Source organism: Ascaphus truei, chromosome 4 (assembly GCF_040206685.1).
Source record: "Ascaphus truei isolate aAscTru1 chromosome 4, aAscTru1.hap1, whole genome shotgun sequence".
NCBI lineage: Eukaryota > Metazoa > Chordata > Amphibia > Anura > Ascaphidae > Ascaphus > Ascaphus truei.
The window spans coordinates 150,037,193-150,062,413 of NC_134486.1; the positions used below are offsets into that span (position 1 = coordinate 150,037,193).

A 25,221-nucleotide genomic window follows, 5' to 3' on the forward strand; every position below is an offset into this window, starting at 1 on the left:
ATGACAAGGTGTTACGGTGGAAAGATCTGGTAGACTATCAAATACGAGATCCTGTTGTCAGTATCATCCGACAAGCCGTTGCCCGGAGGAATCCAACCCTTCTGAAGCGTGCCCCAAATGACTTAGTGGCTGTGCTCATGCGGGAATGGGAAAAATTCGAAATAGACAATGGCTTACTCTATCGGGTGGTGCAATACCACAACCACCCGGATAGGCGACAATTAGTACTCCCTAAGAACTTACAATACCTGGTGTTGAGGTCCCTACATGATGATCATGGACATCTTGGGATAGAAAAGACCTTTGGGTTGGTCAGAGATCGCTTTTTCTGGCCCAATATGCGAGAGGCCGTTGAACGTCACTGTCGCCGCTGTACTAGGTGTATACAGCGCAAGACCCTGCCTACCCGAGCTGCCCCCATGGGCCATCTAAAAAGTTCTGGTCCCATGGACCTCGTGTGTATGGACTTTCTGTGTATTGAGCCTGATAGCCAGGGAATATGCAACGTGCTGGTCATCACAGACCATTACACTCGGTATGCTCAAGCCTTCCCTACTAAAGACCAGAAAGCCATCACCGTGACGAAGATATTATGGGAAAAGTACTTTGTACATTACGGCCTTCCCAACCGCCTTCACTCTGACCAAGGACGGGATTTCGAGAGTACATTGATCAGGGAACTGCTCAAAATGCTGAACATTGCTAAATCCCGAACGACCCCGTATCACCCCGAAGGGGATGCACTACCCGAACGTTTTAATCGGACCTTACTAGACATGCTCGGAACACTACAGAGTGCTCAGAAATCGGAGTGGAGTCGACACGTGGAAGCCTTGGTGCATGCGTACAATTGCACCAGACACGAGTCAACTGGATTCTCCCCATACTTCCTCATGTTTGGGCGAGAGGCGAGATTGCCAGTGGATATGCGTCTTAGAGTCTCAACGGATGGGATACATAATGCTACCCATTTCAAATATGTGCAACGACTCAAAGACAGCTTGCAGCAGGCGTACCAGCAGGCAGAGAAATCCACCACTAAGCTAAATGCTGACAATAAGTGGCGATACGACCATAAGGTCAGATGTCGGGAACTTCGGCCAGGAGATGCTGTGTTGCTTCGGAACTTGGGCGTACCAGGCAAACACAAATTGGCCGATCGATGGAGAGACGGAGTGTATGAAATAGAATCCCAGATGCCTGGCCTCCCGGTCTATCGCATCAAAGACACTGACGGCCGGGTAAAGGTATGGCACCGCAATCATCTTCTCCCCATTCCACAAGTGGAAGAAGGAGAGACAGAGATACTGGCTAAACCGCTCAACGGTGAGCCCAACTTATCAGAGCTGGGTCAAGAGACTGTCAATAACGAGACCCTCTCTGAAACTCCTGAAGATCCTATGGAAGGACCCTCTCAAAGGGACTGCTCCACAGAAGGGGCATCTCCCAGAGGAGCTACAGGTAAAGGGCCCCGTAGGCCAATGCCTACTAAGGTGGCACCAACAGGCCAACCTTTGGATCCACAGAGCCCGAGCTTTGTGCCTAACAGAGACTGTGCAGAGACATTTCTCCCCTCAAGGGAAGAGGTTGAGCCTCATGACTGTGCTTATTACTCCCCCGAGGGAGTTTCAGAAGAACAACTCCGACGGAGCCAAAGAATCAGGTACCCTCCAACTCGGGTAACCTATGATCAGATGGGGGCACCCCATTATGAGGCTCAGCAGTGCTCTCGGAGCAAGATCCAATCTGTGATTGTGATGCTCACAGAATTGTGTAATATTGTGTAGAGTTATGCATGTGCTAAGTTATGTTTTCAAATGCATTTTCATTATATAACTTTTGTATATAGTTACATTGAGTTGTGTCCCAAGCGAGGACGTTGGGGATTTTACCAGGGGGAGGATGTAGCCATGTCACCCCTCTTACCCTAGAGACCCCCTCCTGGTTGCGCAGCATGGTCACGTGCACCGCCGAGATAGCGACGGCTGCTTCTGAGGGTGGGGGCCGGAGCAGGGAGCCGCACGTCTTCCCCTGCTTATGGCCGGTTGCCGGGGACGCGATTGGGCCTTTGCTAAGGCCGCGATCGCGTCGCTAGGGTCCCGGCGGCTGGTGATTAGGGCGCACCTATTCCACAGCACTCGCGCATGCGCAGGAAAGGCACTGGAGGCAGTGAGGGTCGCGCTAGTGCCGGAGCAGATAGGGAACAGTCAGGCAGCCCTAGGGAGCTCGCGCCTGCGCAGAAGGGAGCTAACAAAAGCCCGCAAAGCACTAGCCTACCAGGGAAGGCTCTTGAAGAGGACTACAAGTCCCATGAGCCCCAACAGCGCCCCACGTGACGCCAGGGAGCCAATAGGGCTGAAGAATCTCCCTGGAGAGGAGATTGATACATTTCGCGGGCAGAGAGCATGTTGGCAGTTGGTGACTGGAGCAGCTAGGGGAAGGAGGTAGGGTGCAAGAGTCAGTGACTCTCTGCACTAGGCCAGTAATTCCCCTAGGCCCCAGATAGCCCTGAGTCACACTAGTTGAGTGTTGTAGGGACAGGCCCTAGGTTAGGGACACTGCCCCATTAGCTATTCGCTAGTTAGGGATCCAGCGGATGCTGGGTTTCCCGTCACGAGGCTTGGGCTCAAGCCCTAACCTTAAAGAGAGCTGGACTATCTTCACGGAGGCCGAGCAAGCAGTGACTGCGGCCTGCTGGCAGCAGACAGATCCTCGCCAAGGTACAGACGGTGCGGAGCTGCGGTGATATTATCCACGCCGGAATTCACCCCACGCGTAGGAGGATATCCCGGCGGATCCAACCCGAGTGGTATAGCAGCACCCGTGGCTGGAGCCCGGGCAGGTAACCTACAAACTCACGTGCACCAACAAAGCCTATCACCAGACATAGTGGCTGCGCAGTCACACACACACATTGGTATATGACTTGGGAGTGCGAGACATTGGGTTGGGGTTACTGGACACGGGGTGGGATCACACTTTGGAAGGTTAGCATCCGCCGTGACGCATAGGTTAGCGTCCAGCGAGACGCCGTAGTCAGGTTGCCCTTAGCGAGGGACACCTGTTGTTATGTGTTGATGTTGTATTCCTTCTATGCATGGTAGTAAAGGTATTAGTCATTATCAATTCCGTTGTACGTGGTTATTGATTGTCCTGCGAGGAACCACTCCCCCTCTGGTGGGAGCCATCGCAAGTGGAGGCGCTGCGCCTATTGTAAGTGGTTGTCCACAGTATTGTAATTGCCCCAGGTTCCCCGTGGCGGAAGCTCAGCCCTTCTGTGAGCCAACAGGTAACGCACCACACACACCTATGGTAACACCGTATGTTTCTCTGCTCCCACCGTATAATCTGCGATTGGGGGGGGGGGGAAAGGTATACAGAGATATACCAAATAAGTATACATGGGAAGGATGTTGATCCAGGAATGAATCCGATTGCCAATTCTTGGAGACAGGAAGGAATTAATTTTTCCCCTTAATGGGGTTTTTTGTTTGCCTTCCTCTGGATCAATAAATAAGTATAGATATAGAATAAAGTATCTGTTGTCTAAATTTAGCATAGGTTGAACTTGATGGACGTACGTCTTTTTTCAACCTCATCTACTATGTAACTATGTAACTATGTTATGTATCAACTATGGGTATTGCAACAGTGTTTCCCCACAGACCGCTGAAAGGAAAAAAGGTTTTAAATGCCAGCAGCCTCACGCAGAGCACATAAGGGGTAAGCTAACTTTGGCTTGGAACGTCCTAGCACTTTGAATTTTGCTGTGTGTGCGGCTGGGGGTAAATCATTCAAACGGTTATATTTTACTTTTTATAAACTTTTAAGAAAAGTCATGAATGAAAGTCCCCCTCTTTTAAGTGTATTAATATTATAAGAGCAAGGGAGTTTTCCTACAAGCAGGCGGAGCAGTGGAAACACTTGATTCACAAGTACAGTGATCAAAAGGTATATGGCAGGACATTCCTGCAAGTGAGTCATGAATAATTTAACCCGGACTTCTAAGATATCCTGCGGGGATGGTCCCAGAATGTCTGACCAAGTCCGGAGTTAACAAAAGAACTGACATGTTAAAGTGCTAAGTGGGGAGGGGGAGATGTAAACAGCTTTTTCCCTAGCAGATGTCAAGATGTCCGGGGGAAGGGAGACAAGATGTCACCGGAGACGTAGGCTTGGTTAGGTATGCCAAGCGGGACAGGTGCAAAGTCCACGGCATACCATGAAGCCCCTTTGCCCGGTTCCATAAAAGACTGGCAATCTTGCCATGGGTGGGAAGTTTGGTTCCCAAGCAGCGATTGGCCGAAGAGTGTACAAATAGGGTTTTGTGTTTTTAAAAGACCCTGCAGCCGATCCGGAGTTAGATTCATCTGAGCTGGATTTTAAACTTTATCACATCGGAACCAAAGTCGATAGTTCGTAAGAACTAAGGAATCCAGAACCAATCCTACGGCGGAAAAATGAACGGAGTACCTTTGGCGGAGAAAAAGTGACTGCGAGCGGCGCCACTAGCCAGAGACTATTTCGCGGCTTTGTTTGGGCACCAACCCCGCTCCTGGGAATAGGTGCCAAGAGACTTTGTTTCTGGGAATTTTGTTCCGGGAACATTTTGTTTTGTTTTGCCCCGTCCCAGCAAGTGTTAATTCATATTATTTCGTAAATTAAGCTGTGCATGTTCATTTTGTAAATAAACCACAATTTATTTTATCTCTCGCTTTGCTCAATCAAACGATCTGTGTTTTAAGGTGTTAACAGTTTTTGTCTCCCATGACAATGACTTTCTAAACGGTTGCTGTAGCAACCAAAGGGTGATCAGTACATTTGAAAAAGTAATTTAAAAACATCAGGAGTTTTAAAAAAAAATGCCTAAAGTATTATCTAATAGTACAGAACAGATGTATTAGAAAATAAAACAAACATACAGTACTTTACTGTAGGATTTTTCACATTTTGCTGCTTTAAGAAAATATGAGCCTCTGAATGTAGGACACTTTTTGGGAAATAAAATTGGCAGCAATCAACATAATTGATACTAACAATGAGGTAGTAGGCTAAAGTTACTATGATGCACAACTTTCTCATTATTAATTGACTGTCATTATCAGCACCCATTTTTAATTGTAGTGTTTGGACATCATAGGTCCTTATCTCTTTAACTGTGACTTAATGATTACAATGGTCAGTAATGTTCACTTTTTTGTTGGAAAAATTGCAATAAAGTTCTATTGTTTTCTTATCGGATAATTCATTGTACAATCCTTAGGGTTGCCAGACGTCCCGTATATTTATTTATTTATTTATTAAATATTTTACCAGGAAGTAATACATTGAGAGTTACCTCTCGTTTTCAAGTATGTCCTGGGCATAGAGTTAAGACAAATAATACATGGTTACAAATACAGTTACATAAGTGAACAGGGTATACATTATATACAAGACATTGCATTTACAGTTAAAGAAAGTATATATTATAGGCGTATGTAACAATTAAATACAGATTAAAATGTGAGACAGCCTTAGTTTTGAAAGAACTTTACTGGTGGTGGATGTGATAGTCTCCGGTAGATTGTTCCACTTTTGTGGTGCACGGTAAGAGAAAGAGGAGCGGCCGGATACTTTGTTGAGCCTTGGGGCCATCAACAGTCTTTTGGAGTCTGATCTCAGATGATAAGTGCTGCATGTGGTAGGCTTGAGTAGCTTGTTCAGATAGATGGGTAGCTTGCCCAGAAAGTACAGTATTTGAAGGCAAGACAGGAAAGGTGAACTTTGCGCCTAGACTCGAGTGATGACCAATCTAGTTCTTTGAGCATTTCGCAGTGATGTGTGTTGTACAGTAGTTGCATTGGAGAACAAAACGGCATATTGAATTGTAGTGGGTGTCAAGTTTGTTAAGGTGGGTTTGTGGTGCCAAGCCATATACTATGTCTCATAGTCGATAATTACAGTAGCATTAGCATCTGCTGTGCGATACACTTTCTGACCAGCAGACTTAAGGGAGATTTGTTCCTGTAAAGTACACCTAGTTTGGCATAGGTTTTGGATATCAGGGTATCAATGTGCATCCTGAATGTTAAGTGGGAGTCAAACCACATGCCCAGGTATTTAAAACTAGTAACAGGAGTTAGGGTGGTGTTAGCATTGGTTCTGATATGGAGCTGTCACTGGAAGCTTTAAAAATTTAGTCTTGGTCCCAAATACCATTATTACAGTTTTGTCACTGTTTTAAAACAGTTTTTGAGAAATCCAGTTTTCGAGTCTCAAAAAGTCAAACTGAAGTATGTGTTCAAGGTCGGAGAGGCTATGGCTGTGTGTATATAAGATTGTGTCATCTGTATACAGTATACAGGATTGTCCCTTATTTCATTGCATTGTCCTGGAAAGGATTGTTAGGATGAAGGGCCGCTGACAGGGGGAAAAGCAGGGACAATTGTCCCGGGTACAAAAAAAGTGTGATGAAAATGTGAATAGTGATTATATATAGCTAAAAATGCTTAAATAAAACAATGATTTGTGCTCTTCTACTATATTAACTATGCAAATGTGTTATAACAACATAAGGAATTAGAAAACGCAACTCAACCCTTTTGAGACGGTCCAGATCTCCTTTTGTAGATTTCCAAAGTCAGATTTGAGGAGCGCAGATGTGAAAAAAATAAAAATAATATAGTGCAATCTGTTTTTAAGTATGAGACATCATGGTATCAACAGAAAGGGGGACTCACACTTTCCCAGTGATTTAGCTGTTTAATCACTGGGAAAGTGTGAGTCCCCATTGATACCATGATGTCTCATACTTAAAAACAGATTGCACTTTGAATATAGTTATAGACCGAGAGGATTGGGAAAGTATTTGGGAAACAGCCTCAGGAACTTCCATATGTACCACAATCAAAGAAAACATATATAAAATACTGTTTCGCTGGTATCTTACCCCAGTTAGAATAAATCAAATCTACCCCCTGGCTTCCGATCTATGTTGGAGAGGCTGCGGTCAAAAGGGGGACATGGCCCATATCTGATGGACATGTTCGGAAATTCAGAAATACTGGGAAACAATACAAAAATTAATAAAAGAGGTCACAGACCTCACAATACCCATTGACCCGCTGACCTACCTGTTGGCCAAGCCCTTAGAAACACTGGACCGACCAACAGGCAAATCAATCTCCTTCATTCTCACAGCGGCTAGGTGTGTGGTGGCAGCCGCCTGGAAGAAGGTGTCTCCCCCCTCTAAACAAACAGTAAAAAAAAGGGTTCAAGAGGTGATGGAAATGGAGAGACTGTCAGCCTTTTTGAAATGGTCCACTGCCTCTTTCTATAAGACATGGGACTCATGGTTGACCCAAATGGCACTCCAGCGCTGAAACACCTCATAACAATAGAAAAGGAATCAAGATAGAACAGGGACCCTAGTCATGGAAGCCGAGGAGAAGGGGGGCAATGCCCCCCCCCCCTCCGCTCCCCCCCCCTCCACCCTCTCTACCCCCTCTTTCCCTTTTCTGTTTCTACACTCACGCCACCCCTGCAGACCCCGGAGGGTCAGGGGGACGTTGAGGCTTTTCCCCAACACCAACTAAAATGTGAAAAACTTGTATTAGGCCAAAATATTTTATGCACCTGTAATTTTGTGAAATGTTCTAATGCCTAATAAAAAAATTTGGAACAAAAAAACCAGATTGCACTATATTATTTTAAATTTTTTCACATATGGTGAAATCTAAGCTCCCCACAACTGTCTCGGGCCTGGAAGTTGGGTGCGCCCGGAAGTCGGGGCCCAATTTCCATATCCGCGCCCAGGACCTGCATAGCATAGGTGGTCTCCACCAAGGTGTGTGTGTTGTGGTGGGGGGAATCAAGTGTGTGTGTGTTATGGTGAAGAGGGGGAGGTTGTGTGTGTTGTGTGTGTATTGTGAGGGGGGCACCAGGGTGACACGACGGGTGATGACGTGGCTTCCTGTTGGCACGTGCAAGACCGACGAGAGCGTGGGGAAGCCGGTACAAATTACCAGGGTTTGGAAAGGGGACGGGGGCCGACTATGTTGCATATGTTTTTGTTTTTCTCGGTAGTATCGTTATTTGTCGATTGTTTTTGACATCCATTGTAAAATCTGTAAATTTCAAAGAAAATAATAATGATAGAATTTTGTATGTCAGTTATCATCCAATATAGACTCTAATCAAAGAACTACTAATTACATATTAAGAACAGAATATAATTATATTTTAATGTAATTCTTAACAAAATATATATTTCATGTTCAATGCAGGCACAATTCTAAATAACAAAACACAGAACCCCAGCAAGCTCTTTTTGGAAACCCCTGAGCCCCCACAAAATTTATATACTGTATGTATATGTGTCAAAATGGAGTGCTATTGAGCGTGGCATATGTATACAACAGACGACAGAGAAGCCCAATGCTACATCCAACATGACAGAAACACACAGTAAAATACTCATATATTCTCTTGAAATAGGGTCATTTAGTTTAACCCTTTGGCCAAAGCGTTGTAAGCTTGCGAGCCACGTCAAGGCAGACACCTGTTCGCAAGTCCTAACACTACAAGATAAAATACTAATATACCTCTATTAGGATTAAAATTCTCATTTACCTCTATTAGGAGGGAGAAAGACCACAGTGGGTCTATATCCAGCAGAATGAGGAACTTGCAAACTAGGGAAGTGGGGAGAGGCGGACTTAAAACCTGGGAAGGAGGAGCCACTAACCTCCACCAGCTGGAACAGCTGAGAATGGGTTAACAAAACACAGAACCCCAGCAAGCTCTTTTTGGAAACCCCTGAGCCCCCACAAAATATATATATGTATATGTGTCAAAATGGAGTGCTATTGAGCGTGGCATAAGTATACAACAGACGACAGAGAAGCTCAATGCTACATCCAACATGACAGAAACACACAGTAAAATACTCATATATTCTCTTGAAATAGGGTCATTTAGTTTAACCCTTTGGCCAAAGCGTTGTAAGCTTGCGAGCCACGTCAAGGCAGACACCTGTTCGCAAGTCCTAACACTACAAGATAAAATACTAATATACCTCTATTAGGATTAAAATTCTCATTTACCTCTATTAGGAGGGAGAAAGACCACAGTGGGTCTATATCCAGCAGAATGAGGAACTTGCAAACTAGGGAAGTGGGGAGAGGCGGACTTAAAACCTGGGAAGGAGGAGCCACTAACCTCCACCAGCTGGAACAGCTGAGAATGGGTTAACAAAACACAGAACCCCAGCAAGCTCTTTTTGGAAACCCCTGAGCCCCCACAAAATATATATATGTATATGTGTCAAAATGGAGTGCTATTGAGCGTGGCATAAGTATACAACAGACGACAGAGAAGCTCAATGCTACATCCAACATGACAGAAACACACAGTAAAATACTCATATATTCTCTTGAAATAGGGTCATTTAGTTTAACCCTTTGGACAAAGCGTTGTAAGCTTGCGAGCCACGTCAAGGCAGACACCTGTTCGCAAGTCCTAACACTACCAGATAAAATACTAATATACCTCTATTAGGATTAAAATTCTCATTTACCTCTATTAGGAGGGAGAAAGACCACAGTGGGTCTATATCCAGCAGAATGAGGAACTTGCAAACTAGGGAAGTGGGGAGGGGCGGGCTTAAAACCTGGGAAGCCCGCCCCTCCCCACTTCCCTAGTTTGCAAGTTCCTCATTCTGCTGGATATAGACCCACTGTGGTCTTTCTCCCTCCTAATAGAGGTAAATGAGAATTTTAATCCTAATAGAGGTATATTATTATTTTATCTGGTAGTGTTAGGACTTGCGAACAGGTGTCTGCCTTGACGTGGCTCGCAAGCTTACAACGCTTTGGCCAAAGGGTTAAACTAAATGACCCTATTTCAAGAGAATATATGAGTATTTTACTGTGTGTTTCTGTCATGTTGGATGTAGCATTGGGCTTCTCTGTCGTCTGTTGTATACATATGCCACGCTCAATAGCACTCCATTTTGACACACATATATATATATATATATATATATATATATATATATATATATATATATTTTGTGGGGGCTCAGGGGTTTCCAAAAAGAGCTTGCTGGGGTTCTGTGTTTTGTTAACCCATTCTCAGCTGTTCCAGCTGGTGGAGGTTAGTGGCTCCTCCTTCCCAGGTTTTAAGCCCGCCCCTCCCCACTTCCCTAGTTTGCAAATTCCTCATTCTGCTGGATATAGACCCACTGTGGTCTTTCTCCCCCCTAATAGAGGTAAATGAGAATTTTAATCCTAATAGAGGTATATTAGTATTTTATCTGGTAGTGTTAGGACTTGCGAACAAGTGTCTGCCTTGACGTGGCTCGCAAGCTTACAACGCTTTGGCCAAAGGGTTAAACTAAATGACCCTATTTTAAGAGAATATATGAGTATTTTACTGTGTGTTTCTGTCATGTTGGATGTAGCATTGGGCTTCTCTGTCGTCTGTTGTATACAATTATAAATAACGGCTTGCCAACGTGTGCTGTGAAAGGAGCATTTCCGACTCTATACGAACATTCGCTTCTGCGCTTTGACAGTATAAAAAAGTGCAGTCTCATCGTATTATACGAAGTTGCATTTGTATGTTTTCATAAGTGAACACTGTGCAAATATAACAAACTTGTTGTGTGATAAACATTGTGTTGTGTTACACATACAAGTTTAACGTTTAAAGTGTATGGTTAGTTCAGCAATGATCGTATGGGTGCTTATATTATTGATATTAGTCATTAGGATCTTAATATTCTCAACAGGCACAAATAATATCATATTTATTATTAATATTAAGAAAGAAGGGGAAGGGGGAGCACTGGTGGAGTAATAAAGTAGAGTGAAATCTGATTCAGGTGTGTGGGACACTGAAAAGTGGATGGTGTGAAATTAAAATAATTTAAACACTCACACGGCCTTGTGCGAATGCTTGCGCATCAAGGTATCTTTTGCGTCCATGGTTCTTTTTCTTGTGGATTCAGTCTCCGCTTCTCGTCATGGCTCTTTTTCTCTCGATCTGATGTCCCTTGTCTTCTTTGTACCTCACCTTTTTCTTACGTGTTGTATCACCCTCAGAAGAAATACATAGGGGTATCAACAGTAATAGATGTAAAACCACAATAGTGCAACAAGGGGGTGGCACATATTAGTTGCAATTCAAATAGGAATTAATAAAGTATATAAACACTCACACGGGCATGTGTGGGTGCACACTTGGGGGAAGGTATCTTGACCTCCAGGCGGATCCCACTATTCCAAAGTGCCTGCTGTAACTCTATGGCAAATAGTGGGAGTGATGGAACAAGGTATAGATATAAATATTTACTCACACGGCCAAGTGTGAGTACCCACTTGGAAAGGTATCTTGTATAGTCCGTCTGGCGTCCCTGGATAGGGGCTTGTGCCAGCCTCTGATGGTGATGGTTCTCTCCCAAAGGCAATGAAGAAATCTGTCAGCCCAGAATGTATAGGCCAAACTCTTTATTTATAATACAAATAAGACAACAAGCTCACCGCTCGCTCAACCAGTGAGCTGCGGTGTTGAAATGAGTTAAAAAGGCCAGTCTGTGGGGGATGTTTAGCAGGGCTCGTGGGGCTGCAGTAGAAACTCTCGCCGCGTCCGGATGGAGCTCTGCACTTCCCGTGTCCTGCTCCCTATGGTGGCCGCAACAGTTCAAAAAGGTAGGGGGATTTCGAGCAACGCGTTTCGCCCTATGGGCTTCCTCAGGCTCCGTAGTTGGAATGGATAAGGCTCGCCGTTCGTCCTTTATATACTGCGGCTTGCCAGGTAAATCCATCCCCATCCATCCTCCTCCTACATACAGCTGGTCTGAATAAAAATCTTCTCCAATGATGTGTGTGTCCATTGTTAATTATAATCGACAGATATTAGTTTTCACTAACGCCCTGATTAATTGATGTGTTAGTGTGGAGTAAAAGTCACTCCTGTGATGAAAACGGAAGCCTCCATAGCTAATAATGAGGACTGTAATTGATTGCATTTCATGTAAACTTGCCTAAAAACACAAATATTTCTAAAACTTGAATATCTAGAAGTTAAATCATTAAGTGTTAGGAGTAGATAATTCCTACAAAGGCACTGCCCTTGTTTATTGGGTAGAGAGATTGTTAATGACAACTCTTGTGGTTAACCTCATTTTTAACCTCATCACTGCTGGGGGTTGAGGTCAATCTGCATATGATATGTTTATAGGAAACAATATATGTGTGGTGAATATAAAAGTGGTTAAAAGTTTGAAACATATGTAACTGGACTCTTTGATAGTAGTTGGAAGATCCAAATCTGTAAGGTAAATCAAAAACAACATAATAAAAGCCCTAAGCTGGGCATAAATGTGATCTATTAAAAGCTATCTTAAAATAACAAAGCACGGGGAGGTGAAGGGGGGGTGGGAGGGGGGGGGAGAGGAAGGTGAAGGTGGGGGAGGGGGAAGGGGAGGGGAAGGGGTGGGCGAAGTGATGGGAATGTGAAAGTCAACTAAAACATGGCTGTGAAAGGGAAACATCTAAGGCCAGAGGAGAGGATATTGGCAGCTCAGAAAAAGGCTCCTAGATCTATGTCTATATTGAGGCCCTTAGGGGCCAGAGTCTGAAGTCTATAAATCCAATAAGTCTCTCGTTGTGCAAGTTTGTTGAGATGATCTCCGCCCCTCCAATGTGCCTCTACTTTTTCTATTCCTTTATATAAAAGCCCCTCGGGGTTTCCTCCATGTACCAGGCTAAAATGTCTAGAGACGCTGTGGGTCATCACCTGCCTACGTATATTGCCCATGTGTTCCAAAACTCGGACTCTCAAGGCCCTAGAGGTCCGGCCCACGTATTGGAGACCGCATGGGCACTCAAGCAGGTACACCAAATATTCCGTCCGACAATTGATAAGGTTTTTAATGTTAAATTTTTCTTTCGTGATATTAGAAATAAAACTGGTTCTATCATCTTTCATTGCCTGTTTACAGGCCTTGCAGCTGAAGCAACTGAAAAATCCCACTGGTGGGGTTAACCAATGTTGGGTCTTATTCTTAGGTTGACTCTTAAATACACTAGGTGCCAGCTTTGCCTTTATGGTGGGAGCCCTTCTGAAAATGACCCCTCCCTCCCAAACCCTTCCCCCTCTTCACCTCCCTGCTTTGTTATTTTAAGATAGCTTTTAATAGATCACATTTATGCCCAGCTTAGGGCTTTTATTATGTTGTTTTTGATTTACCTTACAGATTTGGATCTTCCAACTACTATCAAAGAGTCCAGTTACATATGTTTCAAACTTTTAACCACTTTTATATTCACCACACATATATTGTTTCCTATAAACATATCATATGCAGATTGACCTAAACCCCCAGCAGTGATGAGGTTAAAAAGGAGGTTAACCACAAGAGTTGTCATTAACAATCTCTCTACCCAATAAACAAGGGCAGTGCCTTTGTAGGAATTATCTACTCCTAACACTTAATGATTTAACTTCTAGATATTCAAGTTTTAGAAATATTTGTGTTTTTAGGCAAGTTTACATGAAATGCAATCAATTACAGTCCTCATTATTAGCTATGGAGGCTTCCGTTTTCATCACAGGAGTGACTTTTACTCCACACTAACACATCAATTAATCAGGGCGTTAGTGAAAACTAATATCAGTCGATTATAATTAACAATGGACACACACATCATTGGAGAAGATTTTTATTCAGACCAGCTGTATGTAGGAGGAGGATGGATGGGGATGGATTTACCTGGCAAGCCGCAGTATATAAAGGACGAACGGCGAGCCTTATCCATTCCAACTACGGAGCCTGAGGAAGCCCATAGGGCGAAACGCGTTGCTCGAAATCCCCCTACCTTTTTGAACTGTTGCGGCCACCATAGGGAGCAAGACACGGGAAGTGCAGAGCTCCATCCGGACGCGGCGAGAGTTTCTACTGCAGCCCCACGAGCCCTGCTAAACATCCCCCACAGACTGGCCTTTTTAACTCATTTCAACACCGCAGCTCACTGGTTGAGCGAGCGGTGAGCTTGTTGTTTTATTTGTATTATAAATAAAGAGTTTGGCCTATACATTCTGGGCTGACAGATTTCTTCATTGCCTTTGGGAGAGAACCATCACCATCAGAGGCTGGCACAAGCCCCTATCCAGGGACGCCAGACGGACTATACAAGATACCTTTCCAAGTGGGTACTCACACTTGGCCGTGTGAGTAAATATTTATATCTATACCTTGTTCCATCACTCCCACTATTTGCCATAGAGTTACAGCAGGCACTTTGGAATAGTGGGATCCGCCTGGAGGTCAAGATACCTTCCCCCAAGTGTGCACCCACACATGTCCGTGTGAGTGTTTATATACTTTATTAATTCCTATTTGAATTGCAACTAATATGTGCCACCCCCTTGTTGCACTATTGTGGTTTAACATCTATTACTGTTGATACCCCTATATATTTCTTCTGAGGGTGATACAACACGTAAGAAAAAGGTGAGGTACAAAGAAGACAAGGGACATCAGATCGAGAGAAAAAGAGCCCTGACGAGAAGCGGAGACTGAATCCACAAGAAAAAGAACCAATGACGCAAAAGATACCTTGATGCGCAAGCATTCGCACAAGGCCGTGTGAGTGTTTAAATTATTTTAGTTTCACACCATCCACTTTTCAGTGTCCCACACACCTGAATCAGATTTCACTCTACTTTATTACTCCACCAGTGCTCCCCCTTCCCCTTCTTTCTTTTTGCTTCCATTTGAAGGATCCTGGGTAGATCCTCCTTTGAGGTTAGAGTCACAGGAGGACAAGAATCAGAGGGAAAACCTTGTCTACCATCAAGGTTTTTTGATACCATACCTTACCCTTATTTTATTCCTAGGTAGTGCCCGGGTATTTCCATTCCATTATTAACATTAGCATGAGATCACGCATTAAATTTATATTGCAGTGAATTTAAAATAACTATAACATATTTTTTAATTTTAGATAACGTGTTTTTTTTTTTTGTTTACCCCTTTTCAATTCTTACCATGGATTATCATCACAAATCTAGTGCAGAAAAACACAAAGACCAAAAAGAAAGAAAGAGATAAAAAAAAAGCTGCTGTTGAATGTCTCGGATTTACCATCTCCTGTCATGCGCCTGCAGAGCATATTTGTTGTTTTTTGCACATCAATATAAATCCTGTGTAAAGATTTTTAGCCGGTCCGTCTTAGCTGGGGGGCCCGAACCCGCTCTCGGTGGCCCTGAACACATGTGACCCGGGAATGTAAACCTCCATTTTGTTTCCCCTCGAGGGGAAGAACCGGCAACACCTAGCCCATCTCCTATGTTGTACTCAATGTACATGCTGCCACTAGGTGACATAATCAGATTGGGTTATCACTGCTTTGCAGATGACACTCAACTCTACTTGTCCTTTGCACCAGGTACTAAGGACTCATTATGGTTCTTCAATAGATTATAGTTTATATGAGCTCCTAGAGAAGATGACTGCGAGTTGGTTGAGGTCGAATCCTGATAAGACAGACGTGTTCATGGTGGATGCTCACCATTGGAAAACAACGTTACGTTAGTTATGTCTTAGCTAAACTTGCCGTTACTCACATCCAGACCCTGCAATAGGTCTTTTACAGGGTCTGCATAAGTGTAAGACAAAAGTTAGGTGTGATTTAACCATTATATTGTTATTTACAGGATTCTTTGCCTCTCCTATCTTCTCTTTTTTTTCTTTAATTAAGCACCTATTCAGGATCTTGATGGTAGTAATGCCAACTTTGTATAAGACAGGCTTAATGCCATGTTATTTGAAGCCAATGCAAGGCAGTGCTAACTTAACATGGCGTTAAGTCTATGCTAATGAGATCACGAACAGACTTTTTTTTTATATATGCATATTTAGCTTTGAGGATAAAGGGAAGCTACTGGGGGCACATGTGGAGGTAAGTATCTATGGAAGCAGGGGCTTCCCAGAGTTGAAATTCACTCTGTCCAGCTACGGAAACCCCCTGATTCCTATCAAGGAAAAAACACCCTAGGGTTAACCACACCTTTGAGTCTTTTATTGAATACTGTTTGCATTCAATTGGTCAAACTTTGTCAGTTGACCCCTAAACTATACTATTTGTACCAATATATTAAAAAAGATAAGAACATGTGCTAAATAGTCTCCCATGTTTTGTGTGTTTCCTGAAGGGATCCTGGTGAATGGGCCTTGGAACGAGCAAAGCAGAACGTGTATGAGAATTTCCTGCTTGTTGGAATTCTAGAAGAGCTGGAAGATGTGCTGCTTCTGTTGGAAAGATTCTTACCTCATTACTTCAAAGATGTGCTGGGCATCTACAAAAATCCAGGTACGTTGGTAATCCAAGGTTGTGTTGATAACTACATCCTCTGGCTCCACACTTCTTATAAACCAAGAAATTGATCGCAGATTAAGATTACTTGGGTCACCTGATTGGGCACCATTTCGTAGACAGAATAAGACTTAGGGGCTTATGCAGAGAGGAACGTTAAAAAAGTTTAAAATGGCTGTAAAATAGCCACAGATTTGCCGTTAGTGAAGGTGTTATGCAGAGAACGTCGTTAACTCATTTCGGCAAAAAACTGCAAATAGCCAACTTTTCCTGGCTATTTGAAACTCGCCATACTAATGCACATATTGGCGTGTTCCAGCGATTCGGAGCTTCTGGAATACCACGCTATATTAGCATGGCGAGTTTCAGGTTCTCGCCACGAGTTTGCCGAGTTTTACAGCTCTGAAAAATTTTCAGAGCACTTTCAAAAATTGCGCCATTTTCTCCCGAGTTTCAGGATTTCTGGCTAGTTTTTTCGCCAGAAGATGGCGCTATTTCCTTATCTATGCTCTCTGCATGAGCCCCTTAGTCTTTTATTGCAGAACAATGTGTTTCAGGCCCCTCTGGCAACAAAAGGTTTAGTCATTCATAAAATCAATTATATTTATTTTAATTAGTTTTATTGTGAATTTTCAAGCCTTTTTTCTCATATACAATAAAAGATATAGTTTGCAGAGTTGCAATATATTGTCACTCATTCACGAAAACTTTAGTACAAAAATGTACAGCAAAATATATTTCAATACAGTAAGGAGCATTGTTTGGTAACACCATAGAGATATGCATGTATCACAGTTAGGGATGGGCACATTTTTGGGGACAGATTTGGATCTGCAGTGGATCGGCCGGTTCCTTTGGTCCACAGATTTAGACAGATCAGTCTCAAAAAGAGTGATTTGCATTTTGCGGATTTTTAATTATTATTCCTAATACATTCAGCGGATTCTGCAATCCATTGCCGGCTTCTTTAAGAATCCGCCCACAAGTTGCTTAATCCACAGATTGGATTCTACAAATCCGTCAACGGATTGTATCCAAAGACTATTTTTGATAAATTCATGCGGATTAAAACTAACCAAATCCATTTGCGGATTTTACACTGCAAAACAGATTTTGGGGGTAAAATGCAAAAAAAAAATCTGGGAAATGGATTTGGGCGAATTCGCCCATCTCTAATCACAGTATCAGTCTATATGCAGATAAACATCAATACAGTATTAGTAACGCTATAAACAAAATAATATGTGCAACATCGCAATAGATCCAGGGAAGGAGAGACAAAAAACAGACTCCGTATAAAAAAGAACTGGAGTAGAAATAGGCACAGCTATGACCCAAATAGGGGGCAAGCACAGCAAAAGCAAAATGCACAACTCTCCCCAAAGAGAAGCATTCTGTTGGTCTAGAGGGTTTAAGAATCATTGACCCAACTTTGACAGATGTTGAGTAAACGGCATAAGGGTCTTATGAAATAGCAGTGCTCAGTACAGATGGGCCCTTATGCTTGGTTCACCCCCAGCATTTCTTAATTCTTTGTAACCAGTGGTCTCTATTCAGTATAATATGAAGATATCTGAATAGACGTGACCACTTCTCCAGAAATGAGACAACATCTTCATAGGATTCTGAATAGGGAGCGAAAAAAAAGTTGATGAATCTCATCATTAATTCTCCAAGCTCCATTTTATTTAACAATGCTGTTAATCAGCACAGACTTGTAATTAAATTTTAGACATGCTGCTTTTTTTTTTTTTTTTTTTTTTTTTTTACTCGGACGAAAAGGAGAAAAAGTGACTTGTCAAGGGGAACAGACTCACATCTCATTATAATATGTTACATTATTACATAGTAGATGAGGTTGAAAAAAAGACATACGTTCATCAAGTACAACCTATGCTAAATTTAGACAACAGATACTTTATCCTATATCTATACTTGCTTATTGATACAGAGGAAGGCAAACAAAAAACCCCAGTGACATATCATCCAATGATATCTCATAAGGGGAAAAATTAATTCCTTCCTGACTCCAAGAATTGGCAATCGGATTACTCCCTTGATCAACATCCTTCCTATGTACTTATTTGGTATATCCCTGTATACCTTTCCCATCTAAAAAGATGTCCAACCTTTTTTTGAACAAATCTATTGTATCTGCCATCACAGTCTCCATGGGTAATGAATTCCACATTTTAACTGCCCTTACTGTAAAGAACTCTTTCCTTTGTGGCTGGTTAAATCTCCTTTCCTCCAACCTTAAGGGATGACCCTGAGTCCTTTGTACTGTCCGTGGGATTATTATTTTGAAAACACCTTATACTGTCCTCGAATATATTTGTATGTAGTTATCATATCCCCTCTTTTCTAATGTAAATAAATCTAGTTTAGCTAGCCTCGCCTCATAAGTTAGATTGTCCATCCCCTTTATTAATTTGGTGGCTCTTCTCTGCACTCTCTCTAGTTCCATAATGTCTTTTCTAAGGAGTGGTGCCCAAAATTGTACTCCATATTCAAGGTGTGGTCTTACTAATGCTTTGTAAAGGGGCATAATTATGTTCACTTCCCTTCTATCCATTGCCTGTTTAATGCAAGATAAGATCTTGTTTGCCTTTGCAGCTATTGCATGACTTTGGACACAAGCACTCATAAATCCTTCTCCATCAATGATTCCCCCAATTTATCCCCATTTAATTTGTAAGTTGATGGTTTATTCTTGCTTCACAAATTCATAACCTTACATTTATCTGTATTAAACTTCATCTGCCATTTACCTGCCCAAGTTTCCAGTCTCTCCAAGTCCTTCTGAAGAGAAATTACATCCTGCTCTGATTTTACTACCTTACACAATTTAGTATCATTAGCAAAGGTGGAGACTTTGCTCTCGATGCCAACCTCAAGGTCATTAATAAACAAGTTAAAAAGCAGCAATCCCAGTACTGATCCCTGAGGTACTCCACTCACGACCTTAGTCCAACCTGAAAAAGTTCAATTTATGACAACCCTCTGTTGTCTATCCTTCAACCAGTTTTCAATCCAGGTGCATATATTTTTTATAGAGTCCAATTTGCTTTATTTTGTACACCAACCTCTTGTGCGGAACCGTATCAAAAGCCTTTGCAAAATCTAAGTAGACCAATTCAACTGCATTACCCTGGTCTATATTCCTACTTACCTCCTCAAAGAAACAAATAAGGTTAGTTTGGCATGATCTATCCTTCATAAATCCATGCAGAATATTATTAATAATTTTGTTTTCCATTCAGTATTCCTGAATATTAACCCGTATTAAACCTTCGAGTAGCTCCCCACTATTGAAGTCAGACTTACAGGTCTATAATTCCCCGGTTGTGATCTAGCTCCCCTTCTAAATATAGGCACCACATCTGCTTTACGCCAATTTTGTGGTACTGAGCCTGTGGTAATGGAGTCCTTGAATATTAAATATAATGGTTTGGCTACTAATGAGCTTAACTCCTTGAGAACTCTTGGATGCATGCCATCTGGGCCAGGTGCATTATTTACTTTAATGTTTTCAAGCCGCCTATGAACTTCTTCCTCAGTTAACCAGTTGTTCATTAAGAAGAGAAATCCTGGGATTGCAGCAGTGCACAGCCAAGTAGGAGAGGGGACCAGCAACTTGTGGGTTAAATATATATATATTTATTGGTATTACATAGTATCGGGGACACACACTCTGACGCGTTTCGGACAGGGATTGTTCTTTATCAAAGAGCTGATCCGCGTTATTCGCCCTCACAGTCTTATAGAGCACTCCCCACCCACCTACGTCATCGCACTACGTGATTTTGGCGCGAAAATCGCCGAAGTATAACCTCATTGGTTGCAGCTCTCAGCGAATGGGACAGCTTGATGCCATGGGTGTGTATCAAGGGGAGGGGAGTGACGCGCTTCTCACACCAGCACGCAGACCCCTCCGCTGACGCACAAACAGATCGGAGTACCTACTTAAAAAGAGAAACCCCAAAAAAACAATTCATAACAATGAAACAAACCAGTGTCCACTCTTCATAACCACATTCTCCAAACAAGCGGAGCAGATTAGATTCATCCTACAAAAGCATTGGGGAATTCTAAAATTAGACACAGCCCACCCCCCTCACATGTCAGCAGCCCACCCCCCCTCACATGTCAGCAGCCCACCCCCCCTCACATGTCAGCAGCCCACCCCCCTCACATGTCAGCAGCCCACCCCCCCTCACATGTCAGCAGCCCACTCCCCCTCACATGTCCGCACCCCCCCCCTCACATGTCAGCAGCCCACCCCCCACCTCTGCACCAGCCCGTTTTTCACACCCACCCCCCACCAGACCGTTTTTCTCTCACACACACACACACAGACACACACACAGACACACACACAGACACACACACAGACACACACACACACACAAACACACAAACACCTCTACCTCTTGTAGATCAGCACATTCTCTCTCCCCGCCCCCAGCATGCTCTGACCTCCCCGGCATCCTGCATCCTCCTCATGCTGCTTTTGCCCCCGCGCACTGCAAAACCCGGGGGGGGGGGGTAGGGGGGAGCGCTGGAGGAGGGGAGGGGGATGAATCGCCGCCATTTTTTTAAGCTTTTAAAAAAAATTTTTTTTACATTTATTTAATTAATTAACTGGCGCCCGGCCGGAGTCACCGCGGGCCACACAGACAGGCCAGGGGGGCCGCATGCGGCCCGCGGGCCGTATGTTGTGCAGCCCTGGTCTACACCAAGTTGCACTATTATTTGTGTTTTGTCCTTACATGCTTTCACTGGTGTACTGCGCTCCCTGACTTCTCGACATCAACACAAATAGAGGATCAACAAGGAATATCCATTGAAGGTTGAACTGCAATCCATCACCGGTTGTATATATTTTCTTATTTATTTTTTCTTTTTAATATACGTCTCTTATTACAAATGAAAATAATTCACAATAGGGCATCCATAGGAGCGCCTGGTGATTTCTGTGTCTGATCTTACTTTCTATTGCAATTCTTTTTTCATTATCCATTTTTGCTAATTTGATTGCCCTTCTGCAATTTTTCTGCAATTTTTGTTACATTCCTTATAATTCTGATATGATGCCTCCGTCCCTTCTTACTTAAAGAATCTAAACGCCTGCCTCTTCTTTTCCATTTCTTCCCCATCCTATTTATTTAGCCACATTGGTTTTGACTTATTTCTTTTATACTTATTACCCAAGGGTATACACTGATAAGTGTGCTTTTCTAACAATGTTTTAAAGACTGCCTATTTATCTTCTACATTTTTCCCTGCAAAAACATCATCCCAGTGTATTACTTGTAGATTAGTCCTCAGTTTATTAAAATCTGCCTTTCTAAAGTTTAAGGTCTTTGTTGAACCCAAGTAATCTGTTTTTTGATCATTTATTTCAAATGAGACCATGTTATGATCATTATTACCCAAATGTTCTAGGACTTGAATATTTGCTATTACTTCTATATTGTTTGAAATTACAAAATCCAGTATTGCCCCTCTCCTGGTTGATTCCTCAATAATTTGTGTCATATAATTGTCTTTAAGCACTCCCAAAAAAACTGTTTCCTTTTGTTGTAATGCTAATCTCATTGCCCCAGCCTATGTCTGGAGAAGTAAAATCACCCATTATGCAAACATGACCCAGTTTTGATGCCTTCTCAATTTGCAAAAATATTTTAGCTTCCTCAATCGCACAGTTATTTGGTGGGTTATAGCATATCCCTACAAACATTTTCCCTGCACTTTTACGTCCACTGATAATTTCTATCCACAAGGTATCTACATTTTCATCATTCCCTTCATAAACATCTTCACTTATAATAGGTTTTATATCCGGTTTAACATATATGCATACTCCACCTCCTCTTCTATTTGCTCGATCCTTCCAAAAAAGGGAATAACCCTCTAAATTAACTGCCCAGGCATGAGTTTCATCCTACCATGTTTCAGTAATGCAAAACATAAGCTCATATTGAACCCACAAAATAACCACTATATATATATATATACCTTAATAGTAGTGGTGATTACCTAGTCTAGTCTCAAACCTGCTTTGCCATTAAGACCAACCTCACACTGATGATACCCATCAAGGTTGAAACATGTCTGTGAGTGGGTTTAATGGCTTTGCATCTCATCCCAGCCCAGCCTCTGTCTAAAAGCTGTGTTTAAAACAGCATGCATTGGCTTGAGGATTGGCTTGTGTAATACGAGCTTGAGACAAAAGGTGGCACTGAGTGCTCATTTGCATGTCATTTCCCAGAATCCCTTGCTGCAGTGGCAGCGCTGTATGCTGGGTGACAATGGGGAAAGACAGGGTTGCAGACCCTAAGACATGCAAATGAACATACAGTAATATTTATTTGCTTTCCTTTGGAGGGTTTTTGTCACTTTTTTTACTCACCATAACTTAACTCAGTATTATGGTATAGCCTATCCCATAGCCTCTTATGCATATCCAGTTAAAATCAACCCCACACTGATGAGACCCATCAAGGTCGAAACAGCTGTCTGTGGGTGGTTTTCTGGGTATGCACCTTAACCCTGGCTGTGCTCAAAGCTGTGACCATGCAGCAAGCTTAAGCCTATAGGGAACCATGTTAAAAATGGTTTTTGAGGCAAAAAGTGACACTGTGTGCTCATTTGCATGTCATTTCCCAGAATCCCTTGCTGCAGTGGAAGTGCTGTATGCTGGGTGATAATGGGGAAAGGCGGGGTTGCAGACCTGCCTAAGACATGCAGATGAGCATACAGTCGTATTTGCTTTCCTGTGGAGGGTTTTTGTCACTTTTTTTACTCACCATAACTTAACTCAGTATTATGGTCTATATCTATATCTATATCAAAGACAACACAAAAATTAAGTAGCGCTAAAGAGGATGTGAAATAACCCTAATAAATGATAAATTATAATAACATATTTAAAATATTAAAATAAATTAAAATTACCACAATTTAACCTAATAATATCTACAAACCATAACGTGATAGTAAAAAAAAAGGAAAATCCAAATTGAATGTTCCACTCAAACAAAAAATCCAGAGAGAAATAAAGTCCCAATAGAAGATCCAGGGAGCGTCTTTGCAGCTTTAAGGGGAGTGGTATAGCCAACCACTTTTGGAATCTATGAACAAAAAACAAACAAAGCGCAAGCTCCATAGCACGTAACTGAGTAAAAAATAAGGTACATTTATTTAAAAAATCAGCAACCCATAAGAATGTGCACTTACAGGATTTCAAACAGAACCATTCGTGGGAGAGAAATCTCTATTGTGGTCATCTGCGGTGGTAGGGTGCGTCCCAGGTTTGCAGAGTGGATGTAAACAGCCCAGGTTCACCATGAATTGGCAGCAAGATATAAAGGAATCCAATGCCTGCACGTCCTTTGCTCCCTCATAAAATGATTGCTAACACTTGAAATTACCGCCAGCCGGAGCGCAGGAAAGCCAGGGACTCCAAATACACCAACACAAGTGCGATGACGTCACAGCTCTACGCGTTTCGTCACACTGCGGCGACTTCTTCAGGAGATATGTGATTGTCAGGGACAGCCAGTTAAATAGGCTGGATCAAGTAAACCTATTTTCACATTGGTACTAAGTTTCACGACAAATCGTATAAATCTAAAATTACTATAAATATCAACATTACAATGAATAACAACAAAAAAAACATCAATAATTATGTTATTCACATCATACAATGAAAATAGCTAAAACTAAACAATTTAATTATGTATAAACTCAACTAACACAATGACATGTTAGAAAAAGCTGTCCCACTATTACCAATCTAAGTTTCATCAAATATGGAAAAAAAAATATATATATACCAAATTGAAATTAAAACCTAAACCTATCATTTTAGTTTCAAAAGATAATAATAAATCACTATATTAATTAGAATCTAATATGAATATATAAACAACCAAATACCACTATACCATATAAAAATGAATGATAAAAAAAATCTAAATAAAATTGAAAAAATATATTAAAATCAACCTATTTAATTCCTTGTGTGATGAGAACAACATTCACAAAACAATCTTTACATTATATGCACTAACAAAAATTATTAGATTAATAATTCACATTTATTAACATTATATCTAATTACATATAATAACAACAATTGTTACATTAAAAAATAACTAAAATTATAAAAAGATAAAGGAAAAAACTGGATTAACTATTAAATAACACCTACTTTAGGAATCCCCTATATTATATGATATTTCCTAAAGTAGGTGCTCAGCTGCATGTCTTAGGCAGGTCTGCAACCCCGCCTTTCCCCATTATCACCCAGCATACAGCACTTCCACTGCAGCAAGGGATCCTGGGAAATGACATGCAAATGAGCACACAGTGTCACTTTTTGCCTCAAAAACCATTTTTAACATGGTTCCCTATAGGCTTAAGCTTGCTGAATGGTCACAGCTTTGAGCACAGCCAGGGTTAATATAATATATATATACAGTGGTCGACAAATCACCAAAAAATCTACTCGCCAAACAAAAAAATCTACTCGCCACCTAGTACCACACGTGTGCTGCTTGGGCCAATAGGAGCTCGCCACGATGTTAAATCCACTCTTCCGGGGTGTGCAAATGTATAGGTTTGTCGAACACTGTATATATATATATATATATATATATATATATATATATATATATATATATATATATATATATATATGCACTGTACCGTGTATCTGTGTTAATGGATGTAGCACTGAGCTCTGTCTGGTTTTAAACATGTTACAGTAATGCTATGATATGCTAAGCTCCCTCATTTAATCTGTCAGACTTCTTGCATTAGCAAGCATGCATTTAAGTATTTTTTT

At 42.0% G+C, this 25,221-nt stretch overlaps 1 protein-coding gene across 3 annotated transcripts in view; it reads left to right on the top strand.

Annotated features, from left to right (window-relative positions):
• The window catches only part of UST (uronyl 2-sulfotransferase), an 858,732-nt gene that overhangs the window by 775,732 nt on the left and 57,779 nt on the right, over positions 1–25,221 (top strand). For all 3 annotated transcript variants that reach the window (XM_075596675.1, XM_075596674.1, XM_075596673.1), the window contains one exon: positions 16,204–16,361. In XM_075596675.1, coding sequence (XP_075452790.1) covers positions 16,204–16,361 — 158 coding nt within the window. The remainder of the gene's footprint in view (positions 1–16,203; positions 16,362–25,221) is intronic.